General features: G+C 43.6%; 1 protein-coding gene across 3 annotated transcripts; it reads right to left on the bottom strand.

The window, feature by feature from the left end:
- On the bottom strand, positions 7,592-10,353 carry LOC8080107 (transcription factor PCF8). 3 transcript variants are annotated; one of them, XM_021448429.1, is made up of 3 exons: positions 9,861-10,353; positions 8,241-8,935; positions 7,592-8,150 (listed from the first exon to the last, which is right to left on the bottom strand). In XM_021448429.1, exons 2-3 carry the CDS (start codon positions 8,898-8,900, stop codon positions 8,004-8,006), a joined length of 807 nt encoding a protein of 268 aa, XP_021304104.1. In that variant the 5' UTR covers positions 8,901-8,935; positions 9,861-10,353; the 3' UTR covers positions 7,592-8,003. The 3 variants fall into 3 exon arrangements, with proteins under 3 accessions (XP_021304104.1, XP_002440063.1, XP_021304103.1); XM_002440018.2 differs by having other exon boundaries at positions 7,592-7,805; positions 7,973-8,935; positions 9,861-10,351; XM_021448428.1 differs by having other exon boundaries at positions 7,592-8,935; positions 9,861-10,352.

Genomic DNA, 12,033 nt, shown 5'->3' with positions numbered 1-12,033 from the left:
TTTTTTATGACGTGGCATTCGACCCTGGCCTAATAACTACAAATAGAGAAGATGGCTATGGAGCCCCAATTAATGTTGATGGAGCTCGAAGATGCTCCAAAATGTAACTCCTTCGATTTCTCCATTTTGTAGTCCATTTTAGGTGAAGCCGAAGCACCCTCAAAGGCCATGGCAAACATGGCCTCTAACGAACGGAGGGAGTAGAAAGTTGTGGAACTCAAAATTTTCTACTCGAATGTTGTGTGTCTCGTCAAAACATATTGTAGGCGAAGTTTTTTCTCTATCTAGAGCACCTCCAATGGTTTGGCAATTTCGGTTTGGCATTTGTTATTGTTTGCCAACTCCTAATTGCAAATGCAAAGGAAAAAATATGGTCATCCCAATGGTTTGGCATTTTAGACTTGGCAATTACCTAGTGGACCCAGCCAAATCTTTGCGCGTGTCTTTCTGTCACACGCGCGTGTTTCCTCGTGCATGTTTCCCTTCGAGCGAACGGAGGCGTCGCCGCTCGCAGTCGTAGGTTCGTGTTCGTCGTCGCCTTCATCTTCCTTATGATGCATAACGTTCCTGGTGGAAGTAGCAGACTCGATCGGCGTATTTCAATCACGTTCAGGGAGGGACGACGTAGCAGACTCGATCTGCGTCTTTGAGTCGCGGCAAACAAATGGCGACGCGGACTCTATTTGGCGCGAGGACTCCCTCCGACAAAGGAAACGACGCCAAACAGACCAGGCCGCGCATGGAATTGACGTAGGAAAACCGGCCGCAAGCATTTGCCAATCCAAAAGCCAACTCCCAAATATGCCAAGGGGAGCCTCTCAAATGCCAAGTTTACTAAAATGGCAAACCCATTTGCAAAACCGTTGGAGGAGTAATTTTTACTTTTTTACCAAATAACACAAATGCCAAACTAGAATGGCAAACCGTTGGAGATGCTCTAAGTTCATATAGTAAAAAAAATGAAACAATTAACGACTTGAAATTGAAATCACCGGAACAAGGGGGTCATGTTCCTGTTCGTGTGGAAATATCCCTGACACAAGTGTCTTTCACACGGGATAGCGATATTGCGTTTTTTTTTAAAGACCGTGGTTTGCTAATTCGTGCCCTCAAACTTTACCGGCATGAGTTCTCTTCATTAATTCTCTATAGCTACTTGTGCTTGCTGGGGGCAGATGCATGCATATTCATTGGCGCCTTGATGACGCATCCAATATATGAGCGACCAATGCAATCGGGAATCGGCCAATCCAAGCTTAGCTTCTTCGATCGTGTCCACGTCGTCGTCGGTGCCGCTGCCGCAGAGCGCGCGCCGACGCGCGGCTTCTGCGAGAGATCTTTCGTGTGCGGCCGTGCGCGGGTGCGGCGCATGCATGCGTCGACTTCGTCTTTTCTTTTCTTTTTTTTTTAAAAAAAACTCGCAATCGTCGTCGTCAGCTACCCGTAGCTAGGCAAGTAGGCAGTCAACACCGGTCTCTCTCTCCCTCTAACTTTCTTTTTTCTTTTTTTTTTTCTAATAAGGCCTTGTTTAGATGTATTTTTTTTACATTATAACATTTTTGTTTGACAAACATTATCTAATCATAAATTAACTATGCTTAAAAGATTTAATCTCACAATTTTACAGGTAATTGTATAATTAGTTATTTTTTATTTATATTTAATACTTTATATATTTATTATAAAATTTGATGTAATAGAAAATATTATAAACTTTTAGTTTTTTTTTGGATGCATCTAAACGGACCCTAAAGCTGCCCGGCTTTAATTTGGCTTGTACCACTGCCGGAATAATCAATCAGGAGACTATCTCCAACAATCGTCACCCAAAATACAAGACCCATTTGTCCTTTGGGTAGCGCTACAGGTAAAAGGTTCCATACCTATTTTTAGTCTTCTCTAAGGCTGTCTCCAATAGGAGACCCATTTGGGAACCCAAACCCAAAATGGGTCTCCAACACAATACCTATAGCCTCCAACAGAGTACCCATACAGAAAACCTATTTTGGGTATCAGGAGAGGCATAACCCAAATTTGGGTATCCTCTCTCCTTGAGACCTATTTGCAGAGAGTGTTGTCTTTTAGATCTTGTTGTTGGAGAAGACTAAAAATAGGTATGAAACCTTTTACCTGTAGCGCTACCCAAAGGACAAATGAGTATTGTATTTTGGGTAACAATTGTTGGAGATAGTCTAACAACAAGACCTAAAAGACAACACTCTCTGCAAATGGGTCTCGAGAAGAGAGGATACCCAAATTTGGGTTATACCTTTCCTGATATCCAAAATAGGTCTTCTGTATGGGTACTCTGTTGGAGGCTATAGATATTGTGTTGGAGACCCATTTTAAATTTGGGTTCCCAAATGGGTCCTGTTGGAGATACCCTAATCGAGCTGTGCGTGCACCTGTGCCACGCGGCCACGCCGTTCGCCGCGCAAAGCAAAGCAAAGCTGCTTCAGATGGCGAGCGTGCCAAAAATATCGTAGGGATCGATCGGAGGAACTATGGAGTTTCAAACAAACTATCATATAGGTACCAGTAGCACATCGCATGCCGGGCGCATGTGGTGTCCGCATCCGATATCCAGAGACCTTGTTTATAGTTCGCAAGAGTTCTTGTATCAAAATCTAAAAACTTTTTTTTTACGAAAATCTAAAACCTTTTTAGATCTAAACAAGGCCTTAATGAATTCAGTTAACAACCAATCAATCGATATATATAGCTGAAGTATATATATGTAGCACATGACTTCCATTCGGCATGCAATATACTACAGGAAACGAGAGCTTTGCCGAGGGCCCAGTTTTGCCGAGAGCCTGGATAGCTGGCACTCGGCAAAGGTAGAAAGCTGCTGTTCACAAGAACTACAGCTTTGCCGAGAGCCTGGCTGGCTGGCTCTCGGCAAAAATCCCCTTTGCCGAGAGCCAGCCAGCCAGGCTCTCGACAAAGATTTTTTTAAAAAATAAAAAAATGTCTTTGCCGAGAGCGAGCCAGCCAGGCTCTCGGCAAAAACTGGTTCTAAAAAAATAAAAAGTCCAGCCAGGCTCTCGGCAAAGACGACGTCAACAGGGACGTAGCTAGCAGTGGGGCTAGGGGGGCTCTAGCCCCTCCTATCGCTGCTGATTCAATGGAGCTCCTAATGTTTTTCTTCTAATTTTAGACACAAATTTATAACGTAGGGTGGGCTGATATCTTTATTTTTAGATATATTTTGTGAATTAATATAAGACTACTTTAAGTTAATATATTTTTTCATTGTGAAAGATAATAGTAAAGTTAAGTTGATGTAGCAATTTTGTTCAGCCTCTTCTAAAATATTTTCTAGCTTCGTCCCTGGACGTCAACATTGACGTTCATCGACGGCGCCGTGGGCGTTTCTGGCCCTCGGCAAAGAATTCTTTGCAGAGAGCTGCTTTGCCGAGAGCTCTTTGCCGAGAGCTTTTGAGCCCTTTGACGAGGGTTCTCGGCTCTCGGCAAAGAAGGCAAATCCTGTAGCTTGCTGCATGCATGGCTGCTTCGAATAAACAAATGTGCTAGCAAACAAGCTGGAACGGTGGACTATATGCGCAGGACGGAAGGAAGGACCGAAGGAGAGGCGCTGTAGCATCGCCAATGGCTTAGGACGACTGCAGCTAGCCATCCAGCAGGGACCAGCATGTGCATAATCATATGTATGTGCACTGGGCCTCCAGGCTCCAGGGCAAAAGTTGACGACGACGGCACACAGCTAGCACAGCACTTCTCCTGCATCAGCCGCGCACTGATGAACAGCATCAGCATACGTACATGCAAACCCTAGCTATCCAGCTAGTGGCAGTATGTAGCTGCTACAGGGCTATGCATGCAACGCAGATATGATGCGCAGGCGGAGGAGATGCTATGGTTTTAGCTTGCTTTAGCTCACCCGGCCCACCATGCATTATATATACTGGGGGACGACCTCGCCTCATCAGCGCTGGGCCAAGGTAGCCAATTAAGGTAGGTCGTTGTTAACAGGGGTGCCGGCGCACTAACGCTAATCTACTCGATAGTAATTAGACCCGTCTCAATGCATGTTTCATAAGAGCAGGTATAATAATGGGTTTATAGCCAAGCTAATGCTGATGTGGAGGAGAGAACAGAGGAGAGAGATGATAGCTTGGCTCTTAGGCCAGTCTCAATGGGGTTTCATTAGAGTTTCATGCACATTAAATATGCTGATGTGGCGCTATATTAATGAAGAGAGAGATGATAAGAGTTTCATGGGAGTAGAGAGAGTTTCATCCCCATGAAACTAATATGCACTGTTTCCAAAAGTTAAGCACCAAGCTGGGCACGGATGCATAGGTAGTAGTGGGCCCAAAAAGCAAATATTGTGAGAAGAAAGAAGAAAGAGAATGTGTTTTAGAGACAAGTAGGAGACAACTTATTGTATAACTTGGCTCTAATTATTTGGCTTATAGCCAAGCACTTGGCTCTATTATTGACATTGCTCTAAGAGTGTCATGCACATTAAATAGAATGTCACATAAGCAAAATTGCTGACTTGGCAGGATCATTAAATGAAGGAGTTTCATCAGATGAGAGGAGTTTCATCTCCATAAAACTCTTATGGCTCGGTTAACTAGTTTATAGTCTTGATAACTGTGCCAAAAAATTATGCATTGAGACTGACCTAATGGCGAGACACTCCCTTGCCAGGAGCAGTGAGTGTGCATTGCTCATCATCATCATCAGGCGCCCCCCGCCCGGCCCGCGCGGCAGCGCCCGGCATGCGGCCAGCAGGCCATCAGGCCTCAGTTGTCAGTATGTGCATCGATCGATCAATCAATCATCAATCGGTGGTCGTCATGGTGACACTGACGCGTGCAATGTCAATGTCTTTCCGTTCCAGCGCACCACGACGAACTCGACTCGACACACGCCTGTCTGTCTTGACGTCGTGTGTGTCAAGAGCAGATAGCAGCAGGCTATAAAACCGTTCGATTCAGTCTATTTTGTCCTGGCTAGGTGACTGCTGCAGTGCTCTCTCTTCTCAATTCGACAATTTCCTGCTGGCTAGGAATTAAAGCTGTGGCAACAGCAGGGCTGATGATGATGATTTGAGCGTGCTACTACCAAGACTGCTAGCTGCACGAGTGATTGTAATGGAGTAAATAAACTAATGAAGCGCGGTTAATGAGTTTAGTTTGCAGCTCGATCTCTGCTAGTGCTTGCTAGTGGTGAAAAAGAGCGACCTCACTTTAAGTGGTCGTCATCGTCTCACTAGCACTTTGCAGTTACTATTTGCATTCGAGTACAGTCTTTTCTCTTTTGCCGGCGACCGTACCGCACCTGGTGCCTGGGGCCTGCTGGGGTATCTATCTACAGACTACGGTTTGTCCATGCTGCAAAGCAACTCATGATCTTCATCTATCCACTACCGAATTCAGATAGAGGTGTGTGTGTGTGTGTGATTGAGCTTTAGCTCAGCTCATGCATGCTGTCGATCCTTTTAATGGACTGCGCATGTACATATGCATGCTACTGTGTGTATATATATGGACTGCAAAAGCTACCGCATATACATGTGTGTCACTTCTAGCTAGCTGTAGATCGATCACGCAGCCACTGAACGCGTTCCTGATCGTGCCATGTTTCTGCTGTCAAAGTTTGCCCCTAAATGACGTGGTTGCACAGCACCTGCACGCAAGCCGGTGAGAGCGAGAGCTGTTTTACATTGTGCTGACAGTTCTGGCCTTAATGCATGACAGCAGAAGGCATTATATTTGTTGGCCCTGCGCTGGTATCATTTCACAATGCAAACAAAGAAAATATATTTCACAATGCATCTAATGATACTAATTTTGTGTCATAAATATTGGTACACCTTTTTCTATAGTTAAACTTAAATTAGTTTGATTTAGTACAACTCTATAAGTTGATTTGATTTGATATAGAAAGAGTATATATATATGTTTCTTGGTATGGTTTGAAGGTAACAACCAACTCGAACACATGAATCACCCATAAAACTGTGTGCAAATAAATATGAGGAAACTAAATGTCCGCATCTGTGAGGTATTAATAAATTAGCTAACTCGATACCTTGTCACCTTGGAAAACCTCAATCTAGTACATGTTTTTGTATTAGGATTTTGTATACCAAGAGGAGTAATCATTTTGTTTTGTGATGCCATTCCAATCAAATTGTGCAAACCTTGAAGTGCATTAGTATTGTTAACTGTGATATAGTGAGTCGTGACATATTTTCAACCACGATGTTTTTCCAGTGACTATCACTGAAGCGCCTTGGTTCAAACAGTTTCACAAACAAGGTAGGAAACTATATTATAATTAGTGATATGTTCTCACATTAATAAAAGAAAACAAACTAAACTACGCAGAGTTTTCGTTTGTGTTGTACTGTATAATCTAAAAAAAACTTAGAGTTTCAAAAGTGTGTTAATCAGTGTGGTGCCTAGATAGTCTAGTAACAAATTCACGGATGTGAACCATGCCCTCAATTTGCTGTTAATGGTTTTCAATTTCTTCAGTTTTTGGAAGGGCCAGGTGATATGGATGAGCTATCTCAAATATAGCCAAAATTAAGATTTTATTTGCTCAGTGGCCACTTTGATGAATTGAAATAATATTGCAAAAATATAGAGAATATTCCCCCAAAACTAATCCTCAGTTCAAACAGTAGTCCTTACTCCTTAATTAGAAATGTGTACAAAACAGGGATCATACGCAATATATTTCTAAGATTGTGTTGAAAAAAGTGTTGGATTAAATAAAATCACACAACTTATAACAAGAAAATTTTAAAATTGTCTAGTTAACTAAACTACGTATTGTGACTCCACTTAGGAAATTATGGATGCTATGGCAGCGACTATTCCTATGTGTATATATGTATATATAGGCAATGATAACTTATGGCTATATTATTATGGAAAAAGTCCAAATTACTCATCTCAAGTTTGGCATATGTCTAGATTACCTCCTATGCTTACATTTGGTTTAATTTACTACCTCCAACTATTTCAGTTGGTCTAATTTACCCCTTAACATGATTTATTATTTCTGTTTTTTCACGTATTAGTTGAGTTTTAATATCAACTTTTGTGATATTATAGAGAACATCATAAGTTATTTTAGAAAAAATATATCTTAACTTTTTACCAAATTTTTTATAGCTTAGGAAATTTAACAATAAATTAACACTAGAGACAGAATATCATATAAAGAATAATATTGAAAAATCATAGTGCATTTTTCTAACACAAAATACAATGTCCTCTATCACCTCACAAATTTTGATACTAAAATATAATTTGTGCATAGAGAAACAAAAAAGAAAAAAACTTTTTAAGATGTTAGTTGGACCAACTCAAATAGTTGGAGGGAGTAAATTGAACCAATTGTTAGTTTAAGGGGTTATTTAGACATAGATCAAACTTGGAGGGAGTAATATGGACTTTTTCCTATTATTATTGGCAATGTAATCTACAAGGCAATGCCAATAATCAGTTTTTTTTTTGAAAAAAACAGATATTAACCCTGACAAAACTAGAGAAAGGAAAGCATGAAGGCTTTCTCCAAAATACAAGTTAAAAAACAACAACAATAAAAACACCTCAAAATATCGGTATGGATTGCTCTCGAGTATATATGAAGGCAATGTCCACAAAAGGAACACAATCTAGGTAAGCAGAAATTCAAGAGCGAATTATAAATTGTTATTACATTACCAACACACACACACACACACACCACATCACACCCCATATGACCGGTTACTTCCTTGTATAAAAAAGAAGCAACGAATTGCCTTGCATGTCCTGCAAAAATAACCTGAATTACTATGCATGCTAGCAGCTCTCTCTACGCTAGAGCCTCCTCTAATTGATGATACCAAAATCTCAAAACTGCAGTTACACAAGAGCTTTATGGAACCTTCAAACGAGTACTTGATTACCACTACACCAAGCTTTATTGTTCTACGTACCTTCTTGGAGCAGTAGAGATCAGTGACCTAATCATCCCTGGTTGCCGGGGTGAAGGAAGCTTCTTGCTGAGCTCAGTGAGAGCTGGCCTTGAGAATGTTCGAGGCTATCTACAGGGAACTGATGATCGGCGGCTTCTTTCATGGCGAAGCCGCCGCCTTCCGGCGAGTAGAAGACGAGCTGAGGCCCCGGAGCAGCAAGAGACAGCAGAGATGAGAACGGCGAGTGGTGAGCCACCGTCGTCTGAGGCGAAGTGCCGTGGTGGCTCACCTGATGATCATGGACGGCGGCATTATTGCCATTGGTCGTCCAAGACTCACCCGCGGGCGTGTAGTACAAGCCGTGAGCCAGCGGCATGGTGGCGTTGACAAGGCCGATGGAATTGTTGAGGCCCATGAGCCCTTTGATGCCGCCGCCGTGGCAGTGGCGTTTGTCGCCGTCGGCCATCGCCGCCGCGGACGCGTTCGCGGCGGCGGCCCGGTCGGCCGCAGCTGCAACGTTGGAGAAGGGCGCCACCATGGACGGCGGCAGATGGGCGACGAGGTCCTGCGCTTGCGGCGGGAACTGGAGCGGAGGCAGCTTGTCGATCTCGTGCTGCGCGGCGTCCAGCAGCCAGTCCACCACCTTGCTCGGCTGGCTGAGGCCCAGCCGGTCCTGGAGGTCGTAGAGCTGGATCGCCGTCGGCACGGACAGCCGCACGCGCCGGTCGCGCAGCCCCTTGACCGTCCTCACCTTGCTGTGCCGGTCCTTGCCGCCGAAGACCCGCGACACGCGCACGATCCTCGACTCCGTCGACGGCGGCCAGTGCCGGGAGCTCGACAGCACGGGACTCTTTGCGACGACGGCGCCGGCGCCGGAGCCCGCGGTCGGCCCCTCGGCCTTGGTGCACCCGGCCCCCAGCTCTTCATTGGTGAGATTGCCGCTTATCATCTCTTTATTAAGCTAGCCACCGCTCATGATCACACCTAGTAAAATAACACAGATCATCATATCAGATAATAATTCAGAACTGAACCAGACAGTGCAGACTACTGCAGGTGAAATTAATTTGGCATGCATGAAATGAGATCGATCGATGGCGCATCGATCACAGTGCGTGGTGGTGAGCAGCATGTGGATGGATCGATCTGGCCACTGTTGTCCACTGGTAAACGAGCAGCCTTATTCGGTACACAGACAGGAATCACGGAAAGATATGGCACTGAAACATGCATGAACTTCGGTGGATAGTGGACTGTAGCTCTCTTTATGCTTTAATTTTGCATACTCTACAGGCAGCAGTTAACTTGAATCTTCTTCCAAAAAACGCCAGCAGTCAATGTAAATTAATTTCAAGGTGATGTATAATAGGAAAAAAATGAATTAATATGATGCTATTGGTTAAGAAAAGATTAACTTTAGAACTGTGATAAAAGGATTCAGTTAATTTATGAGCTCCTTGCATTGGATTTGGATAGAGCAGTGTGTCAGAATCAAACTGTCATACAGTATAAATCCTATCCAAGATTAACAAGAAATGCTGGAGGAAATTTGAAACCGGTTGGAGAATGGGGATGGGGAACAAAATTAGAAGGCGCCCACGAAAAATCAGATTGAACTGTATCTTTGTGTTCCAGTGTGTCTTTCAATTCCTTCTTCTGAAGGTGGGGAAGCAAAGCTTAGCATGTATATACTAAAAAGAAAAAACAATTACGTTCCCCAATTCTTAAGACAAGCACTCCACATATAAAAACAAGGGAGCGTGTGGCGTATATGCACTAGTGTGAAATGTAAAGTTTTTTCTCAGAGAAAATTGTGAAATGTAAAAACAAGCAACAGCTGGGGGATGAGAGAGAGAAGCACTCAAAATCCGGGGAGCATGTATGTATAGATCCATTAAGAACCACTTACAAGCATCATCAAATTACCGGCGACGACACACTTCCTTCCCCAGCTCAGCTCAGATCAGAGATCAAATAGCTTCCACCATATGGCCCCCTCCGGCTATAGATATGGCCCCGGCTGCCGCCGCGCCGGCGCTAATATAAGCGAGCGAGCTCGACGCGCCGGAATTCGTCCGGCGCCTCAGCCCGGAGGGAGGGAGGAGCTCGATCGATATCAGGAGATGGAATAATGGTGATGTGGATCGACGACCGGCCGGCTCGGGACTGCGGCGGCCGGTGTAAGCCCTAGAAAGCTGTGTTAGCTGGAGAAGGCGAGATCGAGAGGGAGGAGAGGAGAGGAAAGGGAGAGGTGGTTTTGGCCGCCGGCTATCTATCTATCTACTACTCTAGCTCTAGCTGCTGCTTCCTGGTGGTGTGTTTGTAGTGTGTTGTGTAGTGATGATGATGATGGGAGCAAGCACTACTTGTGAGTTGTGTGAGGAATGGACTTGTGTGGTGCTTGCTTGCACCAACTAAATGATCAGCTGGCGTCGTCGCTTTCTCGGGTCCCTGTCCTTTCACCCTGTCGTGCTCCTCGTGTGTGATAAGCTGCGGCGTAGTACGTGTTACCGTCCACACCACAGATGGTGACCGCCGCGCGGTGACTCCATATCGTCTGTCTGGGCACACGGACGGTGAGAAGTGCAGGACGGGTCGGCGGTCGTGAGCTGCACGCGCGTATACAGCCGCGCCACACCTTCAAAAATGCACGCACGCGTGTACGTGGTCTTTTTTTTTCTTCCTCTGAAGCAATTCAAACTTGTCAGCGATTACTTTGCAGCGATTACTAGAGGTAGCTTCATTATTGCTGACGACGACTAATCAAATACTCCAGTGCAAAAAAAAAAAAACCTTGATGTATGTCAGCTCATAAATAACTCTGTTGAAAAAATTGAATAATAATGGTTGATAATACTCCTACCTATATATCAGTCGTCGTTTGAACCGCACATCTAATTTCCCAGAGGAAACAAAATTCAAACCGGCCCTGAGCTAGCGAGCTCTAAAAAGAGAAAAAAAAACTAGAAGAAATAATCGTCTCAGATGACAATATATACATATATACTACCACCCTCGATATGTCTCAAGTGTCCCCAAATATTCGATATGTCTAGATACATAATAAATAAAGTTTGTGCATATATCGCTCTCATGGAGTTCTCATCCCATAAATCGAAATGGATGGAGTATTTGAGCATGAAGACACACATATCGCTCTCATGGAGTTCTCAACCCATATTATGCACACCGTACCCATGTATCACATTATTTCATGATATCTCATGATACTACCATCACACAATAAGTTCGATAATAACGGGCGGCAGGCGCTGGGCACATACAATGTCTTTCCCAATGTTTTTGTACCCGGCATATATACGACGAGGCTTTGCATGTCCTTGAGCACCAGAACCTAGGAGGCTACTCCATATAGGGCAGGGACCATGCTTCTTTTGGGCATCCAATTACCAGCGGCAGGACCACCCATGAATGACTTTTTATCCTTTTGTAAGATCACACATAATCCGGGTGAACCAAAAGCGGAAGACCGCAACAACCATCATGACCATAATCTAGGTAGATCCCCTCACCATTTTCCTCTTCTTCTTTTTTTCTCTTTCTGCGAAAACTTAGGACTCCAATAGGGCCGGGGAGCAAGCAGAGGTTACAAATTCATCAAGTTCTCAATGGAAGAATATCTTCTTGCGTTTTTGCACTTTCGAGTAACGACATTATTTTTTTGGAAGTCTTAGTTATTTGTCGATAGATTTTATGTGGTCAAATTTGTTAGATTTTTTTTATAAATGAGATCTAGTAGACAATAGACAGTTGTATCACAAATTCGAAGCACGACCAAATGTATAGAAATAAAATGTCAACAGATAAATAGCAAAATTCTTTTTTTCCCTGAAAACACATATTTCAACACTTGCCAAGACTTCAGTGCAGCGTGCGCTTGAAAGTATGCAACCACCACTGTTAGTCTCATGATTTGCTGTGTTTAATCAGCAGAAATAAAGAATAGTTTGGATGACCATATGTGAAATTAGAGGGTTGTTATATTTCAGTGCCTAAATTTTTAGACAGCAATCTTACAAACAACTAGTACAACTAAAAGGACAACTCAAAAGAGACAGTTT

The sequence above is a fragment of the Sorghum bicolor genome, chromosome 9, assembly GCF_000003195.3.
Source record: "Sorghum bicolor cultivar BTx623 chromosome 9, Sorghum_bicolor_NCBIv3, whole genome shotgun sequence".
NCBI classification, from domain to species: Eukaryota; Viridiplantae; Streptophyta; class Magnoliopsida; order Poales; family Poaceae; genus Sorghum; species Sorghum bicolor.
This window is presented reverse-complemented; position numbering and strand designations above follow the sequence as displayed.